This window comes from Pelobates fuscus, chromosome 3 (assembly GCF_036172605.1).
Source record: "Pelobates fuscus isolate aPelFus1 chromosome 3, aPelFus1.pri, whole genome shotgun sequence".
NCBI lineage: Eukaryota > Metazoa > Chordata > Amphibia > Anura > Pelobatidae > Pelobates > Pelobates fuscus.
Genome location: NC_086319.1, coordinates 214,067,829 through 214,095,055, shown reverse-complemented (window position 1 = coordinate 214,095,055; position 27,227 = coordinate 214,067,829). Strand labels below are relative to the sequence as shown.

Below are 27,227 nucleotides of genomic sequence, written 5' to 3'. Positions count from 1 at the left end.
TCATTTTGTTCTAAAGAAACTTCAGAAGCAGGTGTCTCCTATGGGCTGCTGGATATTCTGATGATAGATTTACTGCAAGTGGAAGATTTTCTCATTTAATGGTGGTTTAAATATACAGATCCAGGTATAAATAATAAACAAGATGCAAGTTTAATAGGACACCTTTTCAAAGGCTTCAAGCTGAATGGTAAAGTTATGTCAAACGCAATGTAATCTAGAAAAAGCGATTATTTCAGAACATTCACACCACACAGTGCACAATGTAAAAGGTATGGGAAATCCACTGCAGACTATAGGTGTATGTATAATGGGCAAGTGTGCAACAAGAATAATCATATGAGATATATTTATGTAAATTCTAAAAAAAATATCTAGTCATAACTTTACACCGTATTCTGTTCTTTCATTATCGCACAAATCTTTCATTTCATTTCCAGAGTTAATTTTTCCGATGTGTTATCAGTTTCTTATAACTTTCGGGATGTTTTCCACCAGCGCTCCGATTGGTAAATCTCAGAAAACGTTCTAATTACGTTTTGATACATTTTTTTTTCTATTAGGGGGGGAAATGTGATCAAAATAGTTGAAAGGTTCACCCTATACCACTGTAAGTCTCATTTATAAAAAAAATTTAAAAAAAATATCACGTTTTGCAATTGCAAAGGTACCGAATTTTATGTATTGTGTAAATGCACAGGTCCTGGCAGCATGCGAATACAAATGCTATTTAAGTAGCATTAAAAAAAAAAATAATAACACTGGTTGGTAATCCTGCTTACTAGTTTATCAATAACAAATCGAGATCGTTCTTTTTTTATTATATACACTTAGACGGCCTGACGGCTTGGGACGCTTCCTTGTTTTTTTAACCCAACCAGGACCTTGTGTGACTAGGTTTAAAGATGGCGGCGCCCATGGAGGTAAGCACGCTTTAGGAGTCAGCGCTTGTTAACGTCGCGAAAATCGCCTGATTGTAGGATTTTTCTAATGATTTCGTCACATGATTGGCCTTTATAAATGACAGAAACCATGAAGTTGGTCGGCCATGGCTGCCGGTAGTTAATTTAGGATTCCCGATCCCCTGGAGCTTGTTAGCACAGCTTCCCGTTTATTTGTTCTTAATCACCCAAAATGTGTGTGTTAGCAATGTGTTTACTCAGATTTACCTTGAGATTCCAACACTTCACATTCTGTCTTTTCTGGGCTACGTGTCTCATTATTCTAAGCCAGCAAGGTTGTCTGTAGCATCATGGGAAACGTAGTACAAAACTAGGGTGCATTACCTCCATTGTTATCATAATCTGAGTGTATTTTGTCATAATGAATATCCTTCGGTTTTTTTATTTATTTATCAGCATATAGGAATAAAGGCATACACTATTATTTTCAATGTGTTCGATCTTTACACACATAAGTACTTAGACATCAAATTGGTATTAATATTATTGCCATTTATATAGCGCCAACAGATTCCGTAGCGCTTTACAATATCATTAGAGAGGGGAGAGGGGGGGGATTTAGTTTTCAATGGTTAATAATTGTGAACTGTGTGATCCATAGACTATGCTAGTTTTGTTCTTCACTGCTTTCCTTTATGACTTGTACCCACTGTAGCACATTTACAGGGTAATTCAAACTAAATTTCAAGATAGATTTAGTCATACAGAAAATATTCAGCTATGCTTCCAGGTTTACTACTTGGGCACTAAATCTGAATTTTCAATTTAGTGAACAACCCTGTTAGATTGTGCAGGTCTTTTGTAGTCTTTTCTTGTGGGATTGAATTCCTATTGCCCCAATGCCAAGGACATGCAGTTACAGTTACTGGAAGGCTTTTGCCTTTGGGCATTTAAAGGGACACTATAGTCACCTAAACAACTTTAGCTTAATGAAGCAGTTTTGGTGTATAGAACATGCCCCTGCAGGCTCACTGCTCAATCCTCTGCCATTTAGGAGTTAAATCCCTTTGTTTATGAACCCTGGTCACACCTCCCTGCATGTGACTTGCACAGCCTTCCATAAACACTTCCTGTAAAGAGAGCCCTATTTAGGCTTTCTTTATTGCAAGTTCTGTTTAATAAAGATTTTCTTATCCCCTGCTATGTTAATAGCTTGCTAGACCCTGCAAGAGCCTCCCGTATGTGATTAAAGTTCAATTTAGAGATTGAGATACAATTATTTAAGGTAAATTACATCTGAAAGTGAAACCAGTTTTTGTTTCATGCAGGCTGTGTCAATCATAGCCAGGGGAGGTGTGGCTAGGGCTGCATAAACAGAAACAAAGTGATTTAACTCATAAATGACAGTGAATTGAGCAGTGAAATTGCAGGGGAATGATCTATACACTAAAACTGATTTATTTAGCTAAGTAATTTAGGTGACTATAGTTTTCCTTTAATCATGCCATCAGGCAAGTTGGAGAATTGCTCCTGGGGTGGGGAGGGTCAGATCAGGGGGAGTGTGACTGTCTGTACTTTCAGCAGCATGTGCAGCACAGGCAACCGCTGATCCGTGTCACTGGACATGATGTGGGTAGGGATATCTGATGGGGTAGTGAAATCTGACAGTGACAGAACACCGGCGCTCAGGGACCAGTCAGAGCACAACTACTGGGATTCCAAGCATGCACTCTGACTCACTGAGAGTCAGTACTGTGCGGGAGCAATTACGGAGGTCTGTGACCAAGGGAGCAGCAAACCACATTGGGGGGGGGGGCTTTTCTGTGTAAAATACCCAACTGGGCACTATTTAATAGGTCCCATCTACCTCCAACCTGCAAAAAAGGATTTCACTTGCTTGGAATCCAGCGCCTGGCAAAGCTACCGGCCTTGTCTTCTACACCCCTTCAGACCATCAGCAAGGTACCTTCTCCTAGAGAAACCTGTGATTGGACTGTTTAACCTGCTCAGAGAACATGTGCTTGGTCTGTGCCAAAGTGAGGAAGGGGTGGGAAAATGTTTACAAAACAAGCAATTTTATTGGATGGGTGGGAGAGGAGAAAAACGCTACTCCTTGCAGGCTCTTCACCAACACTTTTCTTTTCTTGCAGGCAGCACCAATCAATAAAGATCTAGACGACAGCCATGAACAAGAGCAGCAGGTTCGAATATATTCTATGAGCCACTTCAAGTGACCCACTGTACAACAGCACAACTACTCAATATTTTTTGCTCACTCAGTCATGTATAATGTTTTTGAGGAAAAACTGTCGGTTGAAACTAAGCACTTTTTTTTCCAAGAATCATATGTATAAGTATTTTTAAAAAAATACAAGAAAAAGAGCAGAGGTACAATTAGGTACACTAAGAAAATGGGGGATAACCCCAAGTAGAAATTATCAAAAAATAAAAATAGTGTACCTACACAGTCTGAAATAGAAATCAGAAATTATGACTGACTTTTTAAAAAATGAAAAAGACGGTGCATTGTATACATTGATAAAGGACTATATGCCCCCAATAAGTTGTATTTGCATTCTCTGGTGTTTCTGAGCACTGTAGCAGCTGCCTCTTTGCACCTGTGCCTTTCTTTTTGATTAATGTCAGTTCTGTGCACAATTTACGTCTATGGTCTGTGCGCACAGCATGCTGGCAACAGGTATAATGAGCATTTATCTCCATCGGTCCTTCATTGTAGCACTCCCAGCATCCCTATACCCTCCGTTATTTCTCCCCGTACCAGCTCAGTGCACGTGCATGTGCTCTGAGCTGGTTAAATGGGCCAATTAGATGCTTTTCTAGAAGAAGCAGTTGATTGGACCTCACAATGGCTGGCGTGACTTCTAATGAGGAGTGTTACACAGCCTTGGGAACTTTGCCCGGAGCTGGATTCCAGATAATTTATAGCTTGTTTTTTCTTGGTTTTTTTAAAAACTTATTTTAGAGTTTATTACACTTAAAGAATAATGCCTGCAAGGACATTATGACTAAAATAAATAAATTTAAAAATAGGCCAAAGAGTAACCCTTTAGGATTTATTTTTTTTAAATACTTATGTGTATTATTCTTGAACAAGAGTGCCCCGTTTCAACCCAGAGTGTTTCCTAAAACTAAATATGTGCTGATATATATGTTGAAATATCAAAAGAAATGTATTCATGTTCGTTCCCCATTAGAATGGACAAGATATTTAAAAATAGAGGAATTGTGGGTTCTTACTGTATTACCTTTAGAGCAACAGAATGTTCTACTTTTTCCATAAAAATAGCCCTGTAGTACTGCAATGTATCTATGAAATAAATCTTTATAGAAAATGCTAAATTTTTATCCATGAAGTGATCATGGTCTGCTGTGATGTCTGCATATCTCTAATTACGAAAGAAGACTGTACGTAAATCCAATTATTATTTTTTTAGTTGCGCATTAGGATTTTTTCTTCCCTGGTGAGTCAGTCCTCTCTAAAAAGATTAAAGGAACACTATAGTCATCAAAACCACTTTAGCTTAATGAAGCAGTTTTGGTGTATAGATCATGCCCCTGCAGTCTCACTTCTCAATTATCTGTCATTTAGGAGCTAAATCATGTTTGTCTCTGTTTCTGCAACCCTAGCCACACCTCACCTGGCTGTGATTGACACAGCCTGCATGAAAAAAAAATGGATTAATTTTCAATCAGACGGAGCTTACTTTAAAAGTTTGTATCTTCTGCTCTGTAAATTGAACTCTAATTATATACAGGAGGCTCATGTAGAGTCTAGCAAGCTATTAACAGAGCACAAGATAAGAAATTATACATTAAACAGAATTTTGAATAAAGGAAGTATAAACACTAGATGACTCTTTACAGGAAGTGTTTAGGAAGGCTGTGCTAGTCACATGCAGGGAGGAGTGCCTAGGGCTGCGTACACAAAGTGATTTAACTCCTAAATTGCAGATAATTAAAGGACCACTCTAGGCACCCAGACCACTTCAGCTTAATGAAGTGGTCTGGGTGCCAGGTCCATCTAGGGTTAACCCATGTTTTCATAAGCATAGCAGTTTTAGAGAAACTGCTATGTTTGTGAATGGGTTAAGCCTTCCCCCTAATCCTCTAGTCGCTGTCTCACTGACAGCCGCTAGAGGCGCTTGCGTGATTATCACTGTGAAAATCACAGTGAGAGCACGCAAGCGTCCATAGGAAAGCATTATGAATGCTTTCCTATGTGACCGGCTGAATGCGCGCGCAGCTCTTGCCGCGCGTGCGCATTCAGCCGACGGGGAGGAGAAGAGGAGGATCAGAGGAGGAGAGCTCTCCGCCCACCGCTGGAAAAAGGTAAGTTTTTACCCCTTTCCCCTTTCCAGAGCCGGGCGGGAGGGGGTCCCTGAGGGTGGGGGCACCCTCAGGGCACTCTAGTGCCAGGAAAACGAGTATGTTTTCCTGGCACTAGAGTGGTCCTTTAAGCAATGAGACTGCAAGGGGCATAAACTATACATTACAACTTCTTAATGAAGCTAAAGTTATTTTGTGACTATAGTGCCCCTTTAATGTAATGGATCTGGGGCATAGAGCCTATAACTGCAGGCTAAGCAATGTAAAAGGCAGTGTTTACCGTGCTGCATACTGCTACCTCTAATGGTGGTCACTCAGACTGCTACTAGAGAAGGTTCGCTCTGCATGGAGACACTGAACATTCCTCATAGAGATGCTTTGACCACTTATTCTCCAGTTTGTAATAATAAAGACCAGGGCTCGACAAATCCCAGGTCGCCATGGCAACTAGGAATTTTGTCCTGGCCCCTGGGATTTGTTAGCCTGTTCAGCAGAGGCGTCAAGGGAGAATGCAAGCCTGCAGATTGATGGAGAACAGAGGCGGACAGCCAGCTTTGCGGAATGGAGGAGGTGAGAGAGCTGTAATCTACCTGCTCTGCTCCCTTGCGCGCCCTGCAGTGATGCCAGGGGCCGGCATGTAATGTAACTCCAGCCCCAGCCTCACTATATGGCATGAGAAGGAGCAGAGATGGAAGATAACATCAGCCGGACTGGACACCAGGGAATGACAATCCACCCCAGCTCTCCCAAAGGTAGGGAAGCAGGGTGGATTTAAATTCAAATATATATATATATATTTTATTATAATTTCTGAGTGTGTGAGAGAGTTTGTGTGTCTGCCTGAGAGTGTGTGAGTGAATGTGTCTGTTTATGTTACCGTCACCCCCCCCCACCCCCTCATCACATGGGAAAGGTGATTTTACTCTCCTTTTTTTCCCACACCATGCCGGTCTCATACTGGCTGGCCCTGCCTCCATGGCTCAGATAATCAATCTTGATGGAATTAGCCAAGTTAATGCTTTTCCATAGGAAAGCATTGGGAGGCTATTGTGCATGCACTAATTAGCATTTCCACATAAAGATGCATTGATTCAATGCATCTCTATGGGGAACATTCAGCATCTCCATTCAGAGTGTGGAGACGCTGAACATAGGTGCTGCATACTGTGCAGCACTAGACTAGGTATCACCTCTAGTGGCCATCTGAGTGAAGGTCACTAGAGGTATCACTAGGCAGCAATGTAGACACTGCCTTTTCTCTGCAGAGACAGGCTATAGATACCCGAACCACTACATTAAGCTGTAGTGGTTTGTGACTATATTGTCCTTTTAATAATTATATTTTTGTTGCTAAAAATTAAGCTTTGTTGTTAAAAAAAAAAAAAAAAAACCTGGCTCCTAACTTTTTTTAAGCTGGCTTCTAGATTTCAAGCAAATTTGTCAAGCCCTGCTATAGACCTTTTAAATTGTCACTTTATGAGGACACATTTTACAGGCAACTGTGCTGCCTGCAGTGCTTTGTATTCCTGTCTAGTTTGACTAACTTAAGGGGAGGTTATGTAAATAAAACACTTAATTTGTACTTTATTCACAGTTCAGATGTTCCAAGATTCTGAGTGTGTATTTAATTTACAAAACAAACACTTTTAATGTGAGATGACAGAGTTGTTTACAAGGGAATTTGACCCACCAAATGGGCATGTTTACTTTTCCAATACACAAGCAGTGAGAAGATTACTTATCATACTAAAGAATATGAGGTGAATGATACATGCATACATACTCATACATATAGGATATAAACAATACAATTACATTTATTGTAACAACAGAAACAAATATCAAGCTCGATTTTCCTCGTATCTTGCATATTTATAAATATTTGCTTTACAGATACATTACTATAGTAACAATCGTAATTTATTGGACAGTCTGACTGTGTTCATACTGTTAATGAAGAATAAATTAAAGCCTGACTTGTGAAGTATACCCTTAAATATTGTCTATTGTCTTTTTTTTTAAAGACTGAATCAGAAGAACTTGATGATACACGTGGACCTTCTGAGCCCAGGGTGAGGGAAACTCCTGAGGACATCTTGTTTGAGGCTGCTGTAAATACCATTGCATTTCACCCCAATCGAGATATAATAGCAGCTGGAGATTTGGATGGAGATGTGTTTGTGTAAGTGGACGTGCAATGATTGGACTTTTTTTTTTCTTTCTTTTAGATATAATTTAATTATGTTGATGCAATTCTGTAGATTAGATCAGTGTAATTAGGAATTCAACTATTCCATGGTAGTTAAAGGAACACTATAGTCACCAGAACAACTACAGCTTAATGTAGTTAGTATGATCATTATATGCAGGCATTTTCATGCAAACACTGCCTTTTCAGAGAAAAGGCAGTGTTTACATTGCCCCTATGGACACCTCACAGTGGCCACTCCTCAGATGGCCACTGGAGGTGCTTCCTGGCTCAGTGCTGCACAGTAAGCAGCAGTTCCGTTCAGCGTCTCTACGCTCTGCATGGGGATGCTGAATTTTCCTCATAGAGATGCATTGATTCAATGCATCTCTATGACAAGTTGCTGATTGGCCAAAACTGCATTTGGCTCTGCCCCCTTGCCGATTTTAGCATTGGATTGGCTAAAAATCAGCAATTCTCATGATGTCACCAAGGGGGCGGAGCTAGCACTGGAAATAAGGTGAGTTTTATTAACTTTTAAGAAGGCTGACGCGGGTCAAGCCACCTAAATGGTGGGTTAAACACTATAGGGTCAGGAATACATGTTTGTGTTCCTGACCCTGTAGTGTTCCTTTAAGGAGTGTACGAGAAGTCCAAGAAATTAAAACCTCAGCTGCCCGAAGCACAGCAGCTCTGAGTCCTTAATATGAAATAGATCAATAAAAAATAATTTCTTCACATTATAGTAAGTTCATATAGCATGAATAATACAATTGTGAATAAGTATAGTTTTTTTCTTTAGTGTGTTTACCTTGAAGGACCACTAAAGTCACCAAGACCACTTTATCCCAGTGAAGTGTCTGGGTGCAGTGGCATTGTAGTTTTAACCTTGCAATGTAATAGGTTTAAACACACTTCTAGTGACTTTCATACCAACATCCCGTAGAGGCACTTGTTCTGCAATGGCTGAGTTTCACTCGGTCATGTGACATTCAAACTCATCAATTGCAGCATTGGATTGAGTGCTTCTCTATTATGAGCTTTTGATTGGACACGCACATGTACCCTTATCATCAATAGTTCTGTGTGGAGAATTAGGTTAAACATTTATCAAAGAAGCAACAACTTCAGGGTGGGAGACGGAGCAGGTAGTAGCACTGGGTGTGTCTCGTCGCTGGAGAAAAGGTAAGTAAAACTAATCAATTGTTACAAGGAAGAGTTTTTTATAAAATGTGAATGAGGTTATATGAGTTTGTGAGAAATCTCTGATTTATATAACACAAGTTTTACTTTCATTCAGTTATTCCTATTCCTGCTTAGACGATGGAAACAAAGAACTCTGGTCTTCTGGACATCATCTCAAATCCTGCAGAGACGCAGCTTTCTCCTTTGATGGTGAACGTAAGTATGGTGTCTGGCTATACTATTCAATTCTCTTTAACCCCTTAAGGACCAAACTTCTGGAATAAAAGGCAATCATGACATGTCACACATGTCATGTGTCCTTAAGGGGTTAAGAGAGGAGCATATTCAAGAAACATATTCGAAGAGAAACATTTTCAGAAGTTAGTACTACAGTAAATGAAACCAGTCAGTCAGGGAAACAGAGTGAATGTAAATGCACCAGTTTATTCCCAATGCTCTACCCTTGATAAGTGGATTTAGTACTGAACCCTTATGGCACCTTAAAGTCTAAACTATTATTATCGACATTTATTAAGAACTAACATTTTCTGCAACTGTCAAAAAGCATTAACAAGAGCAAAAGACAGGAAAGGCCCTGCCAAAGCACGTTTCAATTCTAGAGAATTTGGTGTATAAGGATACAAGAGGAAGGAGAGAGGATAAGATCACCAGATTTCAATCTTGTACCTGTTTGATCTAATGTAAGAAGTGTATAGAGTGGAAAAGTGAGGACGAGAGAGTGAAAATGAATGTGGGGTCATTAAATGTTGGGACACACAAGGTAGACTGGTTGAAGAAATTACCCAGTGAGATGAGCTCGCCTAAAAAGATCAGGTTTGAGGAAATTCATGGAGGAGTGGAGCCCAGTGTAAAGTCTGATAGTATAAACCTGTCTTTTTCTTTTTTGCACAAAAAACTTTGAAAGTGTAGATACCAGTATCTGCACAATAATCCAGAAACCCAGTATCTTCTTAAAAGTGCTATATAGTCACCAACACATAGGTTAGGTTATGTATGTAAGCTGGCATGTTGCACATTAATATGTTGAGTTGAGTTTTTTGACTCAGAATCTGATACACAACTAACTTTTTTTTCAATGATCATAAACACATTATTTTAATAAACAGAACTCAGTGTATACAATGTTTACAGATGCTTTTTGCAAGCACAGCTTAATAGGCAATTCCTGAGCTGTTTAATAGAGAAGATAAAATTAGGGAGCAACACCTTGATAGGTCCTTAGGTTTATGTTGATGTGCAGTGGAAGAAGATGTCACGAACGCACCCTACTCCAAGAGTGTGCATGACGTAGTTGTGGTGGTAAAGGGTTACTATTCACTATTTCACTATTTGTCTGCACTAGACCGGAAATAATGACAAAAGCCCCCTTTTAACAGCACCCACACTTAAACATAATAATAAAACTATTACTATTTTAACGCTGCCACCACCAAGACAATTTATAATAGGGTGCCTTGGTCCCCCAGGTAAATCAGTGATAAAACCCACCAAATATTACTTAGCACAATATTTAAGGAATTGCAAAAATACTAACTAGTCTCTTCAGGTAACGTGATTCTTAACCAGACAAAGGCAGAACTTAATAAATGAATGTTTATTATGAGCAAAAAAATGGTCGCAGTGTATATAAAAATATAGGATAAAAAAATTATTTACACCAACAACTTAGGTTTTCAAAGTACAACTTCTGCCCAGGGGGTCTCTGGCAAGGAAACATGGTGACTCACTTAGAATTAGATTCTGACCCCCAAGCAAATACACCAACACCCCTCCAACTCATTGGATATATACCCTGTGGATTATCAAGTCTTGTCCAGGGGTGGAGTTAAGGCGTACCTACAGAAATAATAAGTGACCACCTCCTTTGTTCCAGAAAACAACAAACCAAATATAAACTTTTGGTTTTATCTCCTCTACTGTAATTGCCTCTATGAATTTGTTACCATTTTCCCATTTCAGGAGTATATCACATGACTAACATGCGCCCTAATAAAGCAGACATCACAACCCCTGCCACCCGGTTTAATGTGTATAAGTGGTGTTTAGACTTGATTAAAAGGCTGTGCTTGCCCTATTCTAAATATAATAAAAATGAGGTGTAGTTATTAATCTGTGGGTAATTATTATTTCTCTTGGATATGATACTAAAACATACTGGTCTTCATGAAACTAATACCATTACCATATCAAAGGATTGAACTATCCATTGATAGTTTTAAGCCATATGGTCAAAGTCAGTTAGTTTACATTGAAACTAGACCTACCGGAGGCTTAAGTGTAGAATGTCTCATCTTGCTTTGATAGATCAAAAAGGGCAATCCGTTTCACACCTTGCAGAAGCCCCTTTTGATCAAAAGAGCAATTTCTCTCTGCCTTTTTTCTTCTAGCCAGGGGTCCAATTATTGATGCACTGCACACGTTATATTAAATAGCCATATTCCATAGTGCAATATTAAATTATGTACCCTTGCCGTGACAGAAGAGGACAAGGAAAAGGTAATATAGTATAGCAAGTAGATACTTCTAATATGAATAAAATAAGAAATATACTTACAGTGTTTGGAGCTAAGGACTAGCTCTAGATATAGAGCTTGGGTGGTACAATCCCCGCCTGCGAACATGGGCCTGAAGTCTTAATCCAATAGGATATAGTTCAAATATGAAATGCAAACAGAACAAAAACCTCCAATATAGTGTAGTATATCACATATTCAATACAGTATTCAATACAATATTTATAAGTGCACACTCTTAAATACATTTTATTTTGCACACCTATAAATATTTTATTCAATACTCCGGGTATCCAATATACTACACTATATTAATGTTTTCTTTTCTGTTTGCATTTTCATATTCAAACTATATACTATTCGATCAAGACTTCAGACCCATATCTACAGGCAAAGATTGTTCCTCCCAAGTGCTATATCTAGAGCTAGTCCTTCGCTCTAAGCACTGTATTTCTTCCTTTTTCATATTAGAAATATCTAATTATTACACTATATTCCCTCATCCTTGCCCTCTTCTTTCATAGCATATTTTCACAAACCTTGAGGACTCCATCAAGGCGTTGCTCCCTAATTTTATCTTATGTATTACACCAACAACCAGATTGGAGAGACTATGGACAGTAAGCACTAGAAATCTATCTGTTTTTTATTTTTTGAATTTTTTTTTTAAATCTTTTGTGTAAAAGAAACATTACAAGTAATAAAATTCTGTTGTCAGTGCAGTTAGAGTTTGGCAATAACATAATGGGTCTGTCTAACATAGCATTAGTCATAGGTATAATCACTAGAACATTGCTACTTCAAGCAGCTTGGTTCTCCAAGTAATGACAGAAGTAGGGTAATTTGGGTAGATTACGTCTGGACAAAGATATACTCTCATAATGCATTATTTTGTAGGTATCTGCACCATCTATTCCACGTGGAAGTGTAGGTGTGATAACTGTCGGATAGAGAGAAGCAGATTTCCTCCAGACCACTAGTGGTTTCTACCTTCTGTGTCCAGTCTCGTATGGTTGGGGGTTAGGTTGTTTCCAGAACAGTGGAATCAGCTGATTGGCAGCTGTTATGAGGTGCAGGAGTAGAGGTACCTTAGCTTTGGGCATATTGTGGGCTGGTAGATGGAAAATGAAGGTGTCCGGGGTAAGGGAGATGGTTTCCCCTATGATGGTTTGGATCATTCCTGAGATGCGTATCCGAAACTTTTGTATCTCCTGACATGTCCACCAGATATGAGATGCTGTATCATTGGGTTGGTGGCATCTCCAACAATGGTTGGGTGTTTGAGGGAACAGTGATTGGAGTCTCACAGGTGTACAGTGCCACCTAACTTTGCATTTGTAATTGCTCTCTCGAGCCTCCGTGTTTCGGGTGGATTTATGTATATTTTTGAATGTCATGCGCCATTTGTCAGGTGGTATGGCGATGGTGAGTTCCCATGTCATGATGAATGCTGGAGGTGTTTGGTCTGTGTGGAAAGGAGCAGTGCATACATTATGGAGATAACTTTCATTCTTATGGCTTGTTTTGCACAGTGTTGTTCAAAGATTGTGTGGTCTCGGTGTGTGTCCTGGGCCAGTGGTCTTGTTCTAATAAAGTGTAGGAGTTGGTTATATTGGAATTGTTGTAGTGCTGAGGTTTTATCTACCGAGATTAAATTGTGGAGTGGTTTTACTCCAGACTCATCCACCAGGGTTCCCAGTGTCCGGTAAGGGGAGTCATGGTATATTTTGTATGTTTTGCCGTCTACCCCTGGTGAGAATAATGGATTATGGGTAAGTGGGTATAGTGGTGAGGGGTACGGAGATATCTGTTGGTGATTCTGCACATCCGCCACAGTCGAAGTGTGGGGGTTATGGTGGGCTGTGCGTGGTGGTGTAGTAGTGCTTGTCTCGTTTTTGTGCCACAGGGTGGTGTATATAGGGGCTCCGAAGCATGCGTCTTCCGACTGTACCCACTGTTTATTGGAGTGTTGTTTTGACCAGTCAAATACCCTGGATAGATGGACTGCTTTATGGTACAGTTCTACGACTGGGAGACCTAGTCCTCCCTCCTCTTTTGGCCTTTTAAGAAAAGCGTAGGATAGTCTGTTTTTTTTTTTTGAGCCCATATGAAGGTTGTAAATGCCTTGCGGACCGAGTTGATAAGGGTTTTTCGTAGTGAAATTGGCAGTACTTGCAGTAGATAAAGAATGCAAGGGGCAAGACATTCATCTTCAGAATGTTCAATCTGCAGAACCATCCGAAGTGTGGCATGTTCCAAGAGTTTAGGTTAGTAGTTATGTATTGGAGCAGGTTGGGGAAGTTGCTATCGTATATTGGCACAATGTCGCTGGGGATGTACACTCCCAGGTATTTAATGTACTTATCAGCCCATGTGAATGGGTGTGTTTTTCGTAGTTGTTCCTTGACATCAGGTGGTAGTGTGATCGGGAGAATTTTGCATTTGCTAAGATTTGTCTGGAAGTTAGAAATTTTACTGTATGTTGACATTTTCGTCATTAGGTGAGGGAGCGTGGTAGTGGGGTTTGTGAGCGTGAACAGCATATCATCTGCAAACGCAGCGATCTTGTGTTCAGTTTCCCCCACTCGGATACCCTGGATCAGGGGGTTATCCCTGATACCCTGTAAGAATTGCTCTAGGGCTAATACAAATAATAGGGGGGAAAGGGGCCACCCCTGCCTCATGCCATTTAAAATAGGGATTGGATCTGATAATTGGGCATTGATGCGCAGTCGCACTGTGGGTCTGGAGTACAGGGCCCCTAGCCATCGCATCCAGTTTGGACCAAAGCCCAAAGCGTTGGTGTGTGTCTCATCAGGGTCCAGTCCACCCGGTCAAATGCCTTTTCAGCATCTATTGACAGGAGTAGACTGAAGCCACCCGAGCGTTTGGAGTGGTGAATGAGGTTTAGTATTTTTGTTGCGTTGTGTTTGGCCTCCCTGCCTGGTATAAATCCCGATTGGTCAGAATGTACCAGGTCAGGGAGAAGTGGGCGGAGACAGTTCACTATTATTTTGATGAATAGTTTGAAGTCTATGTTTATGAGGGATATGGGCCTATAGCTTCCACATTGGGTCGGGTCTTTCCCTGGTTTGGATAGGAGGGTAATTGTGGCATTCAGGGCTTGTGGCAGGAGGGTATTCGGTTTGAGTTGGGAGTTGTACTTGTTGAGGAAATGCTGGGCAAGCGGAGCTGAAAACAATTTATAGTATTTTGCCGTGAGGCCGTCCGGACCTGGACTTTTCCCAAGGGGAAGATGTGTGATCACCTCTTGGTATTCCTTCAGGGTAATAGGCTGGTCTAGGGATTGTATTACATTGGATGGTATAGTGGAGGTGATCCTTTGTGTGAGCAAGTCCTGTATCTCTATGGATGATAGAGGGGTAGACCTTAGGTTGTATAGTGAGGAATAGAAATCATGGAATGGTATTTTTTTGCCATCTGTGTTTTGAATTGGGGCTATAAATGTGGCTTCCCTTAGTTTTTTCAGTACGTGCGCTAGTAAGCGTCCGCTTTTACCTGCTTGAGCATGGTAAAGGCTTTTTGTGAGGGCAAGTTTGCGTTTGGTATGGATATTCAGGATAATGTTAAGCTCAGTTCTCTTCTCAACCAGTACAAGTTGCTAGGTTTAGGTCTGTTTTATGTGCTTCTTCTAAGGTCCTGATCTCCTTAATGAGTTATGTTGTCTGTTTGTCCCTCTGTTTCTTATGTGTGGAAGCAATTTTGATGATGGCGCCCCTTATTGTACTCTTGTGTGCTTCCCATATGATTGGGTATGAGAAGTCTGGGTGTACATTAAGGGAGAAGTACTGTTTAATGTCTGAAATGATTTGGGTTTGAACCTCGGTGTAGTTTAAGAGCATGTCATTTAGGGCCCTTGCTGCGTCTAGGGATGGGATTGTTACAGTCATGGCTAGGGGCGCATGGTCAGACCATGTGATTGATGCGTATGTACAGGAGAATATGAGATTGAGGAATCTGTGGGGGAGGAAGAACATGACTATCCTCGAGTAAGAGCCTTTTGAGTGAGAATAATAGGAGTAGTCCCTTTGTGAGGTCCAGAGGGGAGGGAAGAAGGTAATATATAGAAACCCCCTTTTTTGTGTTTATTTGTGCGTCAACCCATCATGTAGGTCCATATATAATTATAATGTGAATGCTCCTTGTTGCTCCTCTGCCCCCCGGAGTCTCGATTGTATGGTGCCCCTCCCTGGCTGTCCGTGTTGTTGGCAGTTGTGTAAGTCTGCATCCCGTACTTGCCCATTAGAGTTGTATATGCAATTTGGGGCTGCATGTGCCATACTAAGCAATATATTAAAAATATTTCTGTTTTGGTTAAGGCATACGACCTGAGTTGATTCTGTTGGCAGGTGTTATGCTAGGGTAGCATCAGTCTATGGATGTAGGGATTCAGGCTCGTGTCTCAGTCAGCAATAGGAGCCATATTGCCAATCCCTCGTGGGGCTATATCAATGGTATTGATGTTCAGTCCATCTTGTTCTTCAGTGGCTTCCGAGAGTTGCAAGGTCTATGTGACAGGGCTGAGGCCGGTGGGGAGTTTGAGTGTTGAGAGTTCCATCTCGGGTGACAATCCTGGGAGAGTCTGGGGGGTAATACAAATATTTCCGCATGGGTGGCAGTCCTGGTTCAGTCGGGAGAAGTTATGAGTACTTAGTCCATCTGGAAACCCTGTGTAAATCTGTATCCATGGGTTACCCCATAGCCGAGCGTTCTGGGTGCCTGTCTTTACAATGCTGGGCCTCTGCAGGACCTGTCCTCTGTTTCTTCAGCGGGGAGCTCCATCTTTGTCTTTGCAGTTATTGGTTGGAGAACTGCACTGGATCAGGAACATACCAATGCATGATGCATATGTCTGTGAGTTCCAGTGCTCTAACGAATGGTGCTACATCTTGGTGTGTTGCCAAAGTATGGGTAGTTCCCTTCTTTGTGACAATTAGGGCGAAAGGGAAGCCCCACCAGTATCTAATGTTTTGGGTTCTAAGTTGGTCCTTTATTGGTTTGAGGGCTCTTTTTGCTTGGAGGGTGAGCCATGAGCGGTCTGGATAAGTTTGGACTTCTTGCCTGTTAAGTAACAGGGAGGATTAGTGTCTCTCAGTTTTTTTAGTATGCCTTCTTTGACTGTAAAATAGTGCAGTCGGCATAGTATGTCTCGCGGGGCCTCTCCTGCGTTGTTTTTGGGCCTTAATGAATGGTGTGCCCTGTCTAGGAGGACTGGTGCGTCTGCTGCCCACCCCAGCATCAGATTGAACAGTTCTGTCAAGGTGGACTGAAGGTCCTCGTTCTGAGCCTCTGGTAGGCCCCTGATTCGGAGATTGTTCCTCCGACCCCTATTATCTACGTCATCTAGTGACCTCTGAAGTTGGGACATGTATTTGTCATGGGTTTCTACTTTGGAAGATAGGGTGCGTAATCCTCCAAATCTTGGACACGGAGGCCTACCTGCTGGATGTCGGAACTAAGACTGTCCAGCTTGTGTTGGAAGGAGGTTTCCAGTTTTCCCAGCATGGTAGCGAGGTCTGCTTTGGAGGGTAAGTTCAGAAGAAGGTCTCTGATGCCACTGGACTGGGCGGATTGGAGTAGGAATTGAGGGCTGTCTGCGCCATATTGGAATCGCCGTGATCCGACATGTGGTCCGCATAATCTTTAAACAATTTAGATAGAGATCCTGTTTTGACCGCTGGGGTCTTCCCTTCATCTTTGCTTACAGCCTCCAATTAAATCGATTTTGTGCCTGCTTTTCCCGGAGCTGTTTCAGCATGCGGCCATTCGGCTCCTATCTGTGTTTGTCTTTTAAATACCATTTTCCTGCTTGCTTAACTCTAATGTGATAATTTACACCTGAATGTGCAAGATTTCTATGATTAATTGGATTTTCATTTATTTACATAGCAGTGGTTTATGTTTGTGTTTTTTTTTCTTTTTAGAACTTTTCACAGTATCCAAGGACAAGTCCATTCACATTCTTAATGTGGAAGAGGGCAAACTGGTTAAACGCATCTCAAAGGCTCATGAGTAAGGCCGTCTTTTTTTTTATTTTCTTCATTTAGTAACAGTCCCAGCTTTATACCAATTTCCAGCCATTTCTGCTTACGCTAAGCTTTATCACATGCCTAGGCAGAGGATCATAATGAAACTTCACAATGTCTGTAAAACAAGTCACAGTATATATTGTGCAGAATTCTGAAATATACATATAAGGTAAACAGCCTGCAGTATTTTTACACACTGATTACTGTGTATTTGAAATGGGCAATGCAGCTGCTGATCCATTATTGACCAGTCTAACTGATCGGAAATTTTCCAGAAGTCCTGTGATGACTTCTGCGTGATTTCACTGACTCCAGCATAGTTGAAGCACCAACTATCACAGTCTGCTGATCATGAAAGGGATTGAGTGTCAGCTGAACTGGATAATTTATTTCACATTTTAATGATCCCATCTCTAACACCAAGGAGGACTTGATGTGTGAGGATCTAGCATACTGATACAGTTGGCTGTCTATTTTAAGCTAGGTCTGTTATTTAGAAAATGTAAAAAAAATATTACCCTTTTAATTGTCTTGATAAAGAATAGCTTAATTCCGGATTTGAATTTAAAATCGGCCCTGACTGCATACAATTTTCTCTTGGCTGGCACTGTATCATCCCCATCACTACTGCATCGTTGGTATCGTCTGGACCACTTGTTTTAACCGGTTACATTTATTCTGCCAGCTCCCCACTGAACAGTCTGCTGCTGATAGACGAGAACATATTTGCAACTGGTGATGACAATGGCATGCTGAAACTGTGGGATCTACGAAAAGGCACGTCCTTTATGGAAATGAAAAACCATGAAGAGTACATCAGCGACATGGTCATTGACCAAAACAAAAAGATGCTTCTCACTGCTAGGTATGCTAATCTTGTTGTAGTTTAGTGAGTCAAAAGCTATATAAAAAAGATAAAATACTTTAAGGCAGGTTTCACTATGTATTCATTTACCATTGAATGAACAGGATTTAGCAGTAATGAGCTTTCTCTAGTAGCTTCCTAAATCAAATCTTAAGCAATTTGCTAATAAATATTGTTCATTCAAAAAATATGTTACAAGATACATCAATACTTGCATTATTTGACATTTTTACATGTGTATGAAGATGATAAATTCTTGCATGTATTATGTATATGCTACCAATATCCATATATTTTATAGACTCCATTCTGTAATCTGGAGATATTAGGGAAAATGTCCTTAAGACACACATGGCAATGAAGTGGGGCCCAAGGCAAAATTTCTTCCATATGTATGTAAAAGCTTTAGTTTATATTAAATACACTGTATATATCGTGCCAACTATACGGCCTCTTAACCAATTAGTGTACCTGAGAGCTTTATTCTCTCCTACCCTAAGTCCTTGCAGTTCCTTTTTCCATGCAGAGAGGGGCTGGACCTTAACTAGGAGTGAGACAGTACTGGTTCAGTGTGGGCTGTAAAGATGAATAAAGTGGACAGAGCTAAGTTCCACTATATTTGCCCAGAGATCTAAACCATTGCCATAGATGCCAGCCAATAGCCACTCAATGAGTAATTCTGTATAATTTCCCAATGCACTGGAATTGCATTCTAAAAGATACATACTTATACTCACATTTCAATGTTTGTATTTAAAAATGAAACTTCTCTTTTGGTATCTGCTGTTCCATTCATGTGTACACTGTTGTTCTTTTCTCTGTCAGCGGAGATGGCACCATGGGTGTCTTTAATATAAAGAGACGGAGGTTTGAACTGCTGTCCGAGTACCAGAATGGAGACTTGACATCCCTTGCTCTCATGAAGGTAGGTGGTCCAGGCCAGTGATCGCTACCATTGGCACCAGAGATGCTATGTTCCTGATGTTGCCAGACACTGTGAGCATTTCCCATTATTTATGTTCGCTCAGTGATAAACGTGTGACTGTGCTGCCACCTTCTAGTTAACCAAACTAATACAACAGGAAGTGAGCTCTACATAAATGTCAAGGAAAAACTAGGATGCTTCACATTTTGCCTTACAACAACCTTTTATTCAGAAAGGCAGCAAAACATGCAAAAGTAGAGCATACATAAACAATCATGTTTCAATTGAATGCATCTGGTAAGAAAAAACATACACAGTTTGGTATAGCTTGTCAAGAAATGTTTCTGTGCAATTTTACCTTACAAAGTCGTCTCGTACTGTTTGAAGGTGAAAATCATGGGAAATGCAAGATCCAGTCAGTTATTTATAAATCAAAGAAATATTATTGGAACCAAAACAACTTTAGTTTAATTAAGCTGTTTTAGTGTATAAAATAGATCACGCCGGGGGCGGGGCCTGACAACCAAGATGGCCAGACGTGCCTTATGCTAGCTCCTGACAATCTGAACCAAAACGACTGAAATACCGAGGCTAATCCAGCGAGACACGACCCTAAGCTACCTGGGAAGTACCACTATGATGCCCACATACATGCCAAGCCCGAATCTGGGTACTCTGATGAAAGCACACAGTGCCTCAGCCTGCGGCCTACTGAAGACGACGGCCCGGCGGGGGGAGGGACGGCCGCTCTCCCGACCCCGGGCCCAAGCCTGTCAACGAAGCCCAAGCAGCCCTGTTCCCCCCCCCTTGGACCGGCGGGGGATATCCCGGTCCCCACTGGGTGCACCCACACCCCCGCGATGTTGTCGCGGCAAGCCTGCAAACCTGAGACCGCATGGCCAACAAAGATGGCGGACGCACCGCAACCTCACCAGGCCCGTGCAAGTTCTGACAGTCTGTCATGGCGGGAAACATTCGACACTAAATTTGAGCAAATATGCCAAGCCTTCTGGCTCCGCTTGCAACAGAGATCGCACCAGCAATCCCACCTCGCTGCTCTGGAGAACCTAGCCACAAAAGGGGCCACTAGACCCAACACCAAGAACGAGGTCCTAGGGGAGCAAAACCCAGCCAGACCCCCTCAAATACAGAGAAACCCCAGACTCACCGCTATCCAGACACAGCAAAGACTGAGGGAAACCCTCCTGGCGGCACCACCCCGACCGGACTTCCAGAGTGGCACAGCCAAGCCACGATCAGCTGGACGTGCGGGTTGGATGGAGGAGAGTAGTCAAGCCTTCGGGCCCAGCTCGCGGAGCAGCCTGCACCAACGCACTCCCCCTGCAGCTCTGGAGTTCCAGGCTGCAGCTAGTGGACCTCCCTTCAGGTACAAAAAAGCGAAGCCTGCCCGATGCCCTCACACCAAGCAAACACCCCGGCTTGCTACGATCCACGGAGCACACCCCGCACAGCGTCGCCCAAGCAAGACACACCGCGACACACGGCAACACAGAGAAAAGCCAGCACAAAGGGGAGGGTGAGGAGACAGAGACGGGAGCCGCCACAACAGCACCAGACCCGGCGACACAACCCGGCTGCGGATCTAACACCTGCTAGGCTGCGGCTCCGTAAGGGACACCCCCACACCAACAGCTTGCACCCTCTGAAGACCTCTCTACCACCGGCTCCCCAGCCGGCTACACACCAAGGGACCTGGAAACAGCGTTTCGTGGACTGTTCTCAGGGTAGGCGAAATTGCCCTAGGCCGGGCCCTGATGGCCACAACCACCAGGACACTGAACACCCCCCGATAGGCATAGGCTAAGAGGGCAATCAAATGCAGCTACTCCCGCACAGAAGGGTGGGCCATCTTATCTAATCTAACATACCCATGCCTTTACAATGTGGTCACACACCCAGTGGACTATATTATTGTTTATATCTTAATTATTTTCCTTATCTTGATTATTAACGACTCACAAGCGAATTGTCACTTGGTGTAGCCTAACCTGTTTAAACAACTAGTTAAGGTACCTGTGTGGCTGAAGCTCTCTGTTGTACCATCCACCAGGGCTACTAATTTACCCACGATACCTACTATGCTTATGTTTTTCAGCCACATTATTTGAATCCACACAGGTCACCTATATCTAAAATGACTACTTGGTTTACTTGTAATTACTAAGCTATGTTTAACTGCTTCACTAGCTACAATACCTTTAAATATAAAAAATCCGTGCTAACCCCTCAAATGATGCAAAGTAATGTCTTTAACAGTTTTCAATGCTACTCAACATGTATCATTAAATGTACTGCAACCCTTGCATTCGCTGTCGTGGCGATGCGGGATCCACTGTAATTTTATGCACGAGCAAAAATAAAGAATTAAAAAAAAAAAAAAAAAATAGATCACTCCCCCGCAATCTCACTGCTCAATTCTCTACCATTTAGGAGTTAAATCATTTTGTTTATGCAGCCATAGTCACTCCTCCCTGCATGTGACTCACACAGGCATCCTAAACATTTCCTGTAAATACATCTAATATTTAAACTTCCTTTATTGAACAGTCTGTTTAATTAAAAATGTCTTGTATCCTGCTCTGTTAATAGCCTTCTAGATCCTGCAGGGCCCTCCCATGTGTGATTAATGTTCAATTTACATGGCAGGAAATTGAAATGTATAGCAAGTTAACATCTGATTGAAAAGGAAACCATTTTTTAGTTTGCTGCATGTTTCAGTCGCAGCCAGGTGAGGTGTGACTGCATGGGCAGAAGTAAAACTGCCCAGTGGCTGTTCAGGGATTACTTTTCGCAGGGTACTTAACCAGCCTTTACAATGCTACAATTGGCCATCACAGAACTTGGCCAGTAATGTGTAGCCTTGACACAGTAGATGTTTGTGAACTAAATTTATTGTAATTCTCATTGCACTGAAATTTGTTATTTTTGCAATTCACATCTCTTCATCATCTTTTGCTTTTTTTGTGTGTTTTAACTGGGTCTGAGTATCACGATAGTAACTGTACTGTATATGAAGTATCTAAATAAGTCTTAACAGGAGAACAAAAAGTGGAATTTTTTATTTTTTATTTATTGAAAGTGATAAGAAATAACAAATACTGAAATAAAAACTGCAGTTAATATAACACTGATTAATTGTTTGTTTTATTGACCATAACACTAGTCTTGACAGTATTTTAAAATTATATGTATATGTTTATTTATATATTTTCAGAGAGGGCGGAAAGTGGCATGTGGATCCAGCGAAGGAACAATATACTTGTTTAACTGGAATGGCTTCGGGGCAACAAGCGATCGCTTTGCTGTAAAGGCAGAGTCTATTGATTGCATGGTTCCCATTACAGACAATATTCTGTGCGCAGGATCCATGGATGGCGTTATTAGGTGAGAATATTAATGATGATCATCTATAAGGTGATAAATGATTAGCAGCAGATAAAAAACAAACAAAAAACAAGCAAGTGATTGGTCAGATTTTCCTTATCACACAGTCTCCCTGAGGAGGAGCTCCCGAAAGTTAACCGGCCAAAGCACACATTGCTCTGGAAACTCTTTTAGGCATAGGACCACGTGTGCTACCGGTCAGAACTTTACCCTGGTGGCGTTTCTCCTATACTGTAGGGATCTAATTGCTATTTTGACAACCTGGGCGCTCAAATTAGAGCTGTTTGGGGATATAGGACATGTGAGGTTACTGTATGTTTTTTATTTTGTTTTGGAGTACTTTTATGTTTCTTTGTTTGGGTCTCTGTACCTGGGAGATAATTAACTTACCGGTCTTTAACTCCATTATCTCCCAGGGACAGAGATCTCTGGGAGGGGCTTGCCACTTACCAACTCAGAAAAGCAGGGATATCACTGTTCTCAAGGACGGTACATTGAATAGGATGTCCTCCCCATCTGAGGCCACTATCTTCGTCTAGATGCTGGGTTTTAGCACCGAGACACCAAGGTTTCTGCCTCAACGGCCACAGAGCGGTGGGACCCAGGGAGAGTTACTTTGATTGTCCAGAGAGGATTCTTATTTTCATGTTACTTGATTATATACTGAATGCTCTTCAATATCATGGCACAAGCCTTACCAATGGAAGCCCATTGAGCGCGGAGACACTAATCATGTGTATAGATGCTCACACTCTGGAGAATCTTCCTTCCTTCTTTTCTTTTACTCGCTTTGCCTTTTATTTAAAAATGGGCTAGTACACTTTGTATGTGACTAACTGCACAGTGCTTTCTAGAATCCGACCACTGTTTAACTAATGTCCTATATCTACTCATTGTGTTGTTGTCACAATGTATTACTCAATGTACGTAACATGTGCCTCAATAAAAATTGATTGGCAAAAAAAAAAAAGAGCACAGAGTATTAAGTGAAAAATTAAACATAACTTTGCTACATGTTATATGTGATTTTCAATGTATTATTCATAGGTATAATCTCCAGAGAATTGATGGCCTACCTTTAAAACCTGAATAGTAGACAATATTGCTACAAAACATTCTTTGTTCTACATTATTGAACTTTCCAAGGGCAAATTCCCAAGTTCTGCTTTTTTGTGTTTTGTGTTCATTTTGTTAGCCTTTATTAATGTTATTTTTTCTGTTTTTTTTTTCTTTTAACAGAGCCATTAATATTTTGCCCAACAGAGTAATTGGCAGTGTAGGGCAGCATCCTGGTGAACCTATAGAGCAGCTTGCAAAGTCCGTTGATGGCAAATTTTTGGCCAGCTGTGCCCATGACCTGAAAGTGAAGTTTTGGGATTTATCGTCACTCAACTCCATAATAGTGGACGATTACAGGAAGCGCAAGAAAAACAAGCATCTAACTGCACTCAGCCGGAAAGCCTTTGGAGGAGCAGAAGACTTTTTTTCTGACCTGCAAGAAGAGACCGGGAAGAAAGATGAGGATAATGATGAAAACGAGAGTGACAGTGATGACTCTGATAGTGACTAATTAGATTGAATGAACCTTAGAGAGTTCAGGTTTGCCAGTGTGTTCACTTACTAACTAGATACTATTGGGCAGTTAGAGACTCTGTTCCATAGAACACATCTGTAACATAGAGACTCTGCAGAAACATCAAGTCTCTGTTCAACTCAATGGGTTTTTGAGATTGAGGCATGCAAACCAGATTATAGCACCATACTGGGTAGCTAGAACCGGGTTAATGAATAAACTCTTCAGTCACCTGCTGATTTTTGCCAACAGTGTTTATTCAGTTTTCCAGAAAAGGGGGAAAAATAATATTTATACACTCTACAATAATCAGGATCACAATAAAATGGTAATAAACCTTATCTCTGTTATGTCCTCAACTTTCCATCATTCACGTGAGTGCTTTGCAATATACAGGTATTTGAAAATATAGTAGGATTGATATAACGATGGATTGATCATTCTCTAATGGCTAGTATCCTCAACGAATAGAGCTAGCACACAATATAAATGTTTTTTCTTTATGATCTGAAAGACATATCTGTGCAATTATACATTATACACAGAAGAGCAGGTGTTAAACGTTTTTTTTTATTGGTTTATATTCTTTATACTATTTCATTCCACTTATGATCTGTTTCATCTTGACTCTAAACTATGATTTGTGTTATGTCATGAGTGGTTCATGAGAATATACTATATAACTCTGTAAAGCTGCCAATGGTAATACAGTGATTCTATTGTATGCAGCCAGAGATGCAGCTAAATACACACACACACACACCTCCCTTTAAAAAAAATCATATATAATGGAAGATACAGCAACAATATGATAGATAGTAAAAGAAAAAAGGTGTAGATATCCAGAGTTATAAAGGCAAATAAGTTTTCCAAATAAAGCACTAGTAGTGCATGGAAATTGTCCTTTTGCTAAGAAGTGTAAATTGTATGTGTCTTGTAATAAATGTGTTCTGGTTTTTAAAAATGAAAAAGTTTTTCATGTGTTTTATGTTCCAACAATAGCACATTACAGTTTAAATGGGGTATCAGCTTCAACCATTCATTCACATTGCTGTGGTAATGGCTCGTCTCAGAAAGTGAAAATAACTCAAAGTAACTGCAAGAGTAAAGTCTTGAGATGAATATGAAATCTAATGGGCAAAAATAACTCTTGGTAGGAATAAAAGATACCTGCAACCAATAAATAAATGTGTATATATATTTCAAGGTAAAGCAACATACAAAAAAGGTTACATTTTTAGCATTTAATAGTACATTTAATAATGTACTAGCCAACATTCACTTACTGAGGGAGAGAGACCAATTTATTATTATCAGATGGCTGAAGGTTTGGAATGATATATTAGTACAAAATAGGTGCATCCCATCAATACTAACCAGCTCAATGTGAGGGGTTAATAAGATAACTGCAAAGATTTAGCTTATTGAAGCTGTTATGGAGACAGCAGTGTTAATTTTGTCGACTAAAACTAAAACATGACTTAAACTAAAATGGCATTTTAGTCAAAAGATTATGACTAAATCTAAATTAAAATTTGCCGTAAAAAATTAACACTGCACAGAGGGGCAAAGAAAGGGGCAAAAGAGACAGACCATGACTTGGGATAGAGAAACCCAGAAGGGCTGGGGGGACACAGAGGTCCTCGGGAAGGTAAAAGAGACAGAGGTTTGAACTAAATGTCGACTAAAATCTACTGGAGATTTAGTAGACTAAAACTAAAACAATTCAGATGACTAAAATACGACTAAAACTAAAATGGCTTTTTAGTAAAAGGATGATGACTAAAACTTAATTGAAATTTACCGCCAAAATTAACACTTAGGATTTTTCAAACATTTTGCAATCGTTTATTCTCGAAGTTGGGTCTCTGGAACTGACCACTGTTGCCCCCTTCCTTGCGTTCTCCCTGCCTGCACTATATGAGGAGGGTTTGGTTGGTTGGCTGCTAGCATCAAAAAGATAGGAAAAGTCATAAAACATGCATATATAGTCCTTTTTATGACAGGCTCTTCACTGGTGGGATGTGCTGTTTTCCAAAGTAAGAAACCAACTAGGTAAATGGAGGAGTATTACAAAGTAAAATAATAAATGGAGGCACAATTGATACATGTGACCAGGTGGAGCAAAGTGTCAAGTCTCTGTATCTTGATGAAAGGCAAGGGGTCACTGGAGGCAAGAATGATGCTATGATCTGTGAATATGATAGAATAAATGTAGTTTGCAAGAGCCATCCACTACTCTTACGTCTTACTCTATTACAGTACAACCAATGTCTGATTTAAATAACAGTACTTGACTCCAGCGTATACAGACTGCCTTTTTTCTCCCTAATTGTAGCATAGATTGTTATCACGTATGTTTTTGTCATTATACAGACCTTTTTTCACATTATGTGTGGTATGTCTGAAGGCCCTTACATTAGCAGTGAGGAGGGGTGGACTGTGGACCAAGCAGTACATACTCGCCCGCCTTATCACACTCCATATTAAGCAGGATGAAAGTGCAGGGATATGACCTCACATCCATTGCTTCTTCCAATGTGAACCATATGGCAGGGGTACTGCCAACAATGCCACAGGTTCATTGTACTCTCTGAGTGCTGGGATGTTTTTTTTATGAATGCAGCTACTCAATGTATGAAATCTATTACAGATCCCAAACAAGATATTTACTGTCATGTGTTTGTGTCCAGATACTATTACATCAGATCCTGTACTCCACTCCCAGCAGAGGTTATGATAACTCCCAGAGTAATTGGACAGTCACAATAGATGTTCACGACTCTGTAGGAGATTGAAGAGGTAACATAATCCCAGAAGTAAACACAGATTAGCTGTCACAGTTGGACTTAAATTATAGTGTGCTCTCCTGTATACTGATTAGAGATGATTTACTGTCATTTATTTAGGTGATAATTTATGTTGTAATGCAAAGTACCTGTCTGAATACTTAACAAGTCATCTATTACTGTATTCTCCACACCTCTCTGTTTGCTCATGACTTATCCTTAACATACATAGTTCATTTGAATTGATAAAGAGACATGCAACTGCTTTAACAGCCCTGACTTAATTTGGTAATTGCACAGTTGATATATACAGGAATAATTAAATCACCCTATAAAGAGTTATACATTTTGTATTAAATATTGGGGTTATTCAATAAATTTGTAATTGTGAAACATATACAATATAACAGCCCACATATACACAAATACAATGTTACAATGGAACTGCAGCATCTATAAATAACACA

General features: G+C 40.7%; 1 protein-coding gene across 1 annotated transcript; it reads left to right on the top strand.

Annotated features, from left to right (window-relative positions):
* The first annotated feature begins 877 nt into the window (after window positions 1-877).
* Window positions 878-24,942, top strand: WDR55 (WD repeat domain 55). The gene is made up of 9 exons (XM_063445424.1): window positions 878-920; window positions 3,050-3,100; window positions 7,271-7,428; window positions 8,735-8,835; window positions 17,099-17,186; window positions 17,889-18,068; window positions 18,894-18,993; window positions 22,229-22,398; window positions 23,638-24,942. The coding sequence occupies exons 1-9, from the start codon at window positions 903-905 to the stop codon at window positions 23,966-23,968; spliced, it is 1,197 nt and encodes a 398-aa protein (XP_063301494.1). The 5' UTR covers window positions 878-902; the 3' UTR covers window positions 23,969-24,942.
* The last annotated feature ends 2,285 nt before the right edge of the window (window positions 24,943-27,227 follow it).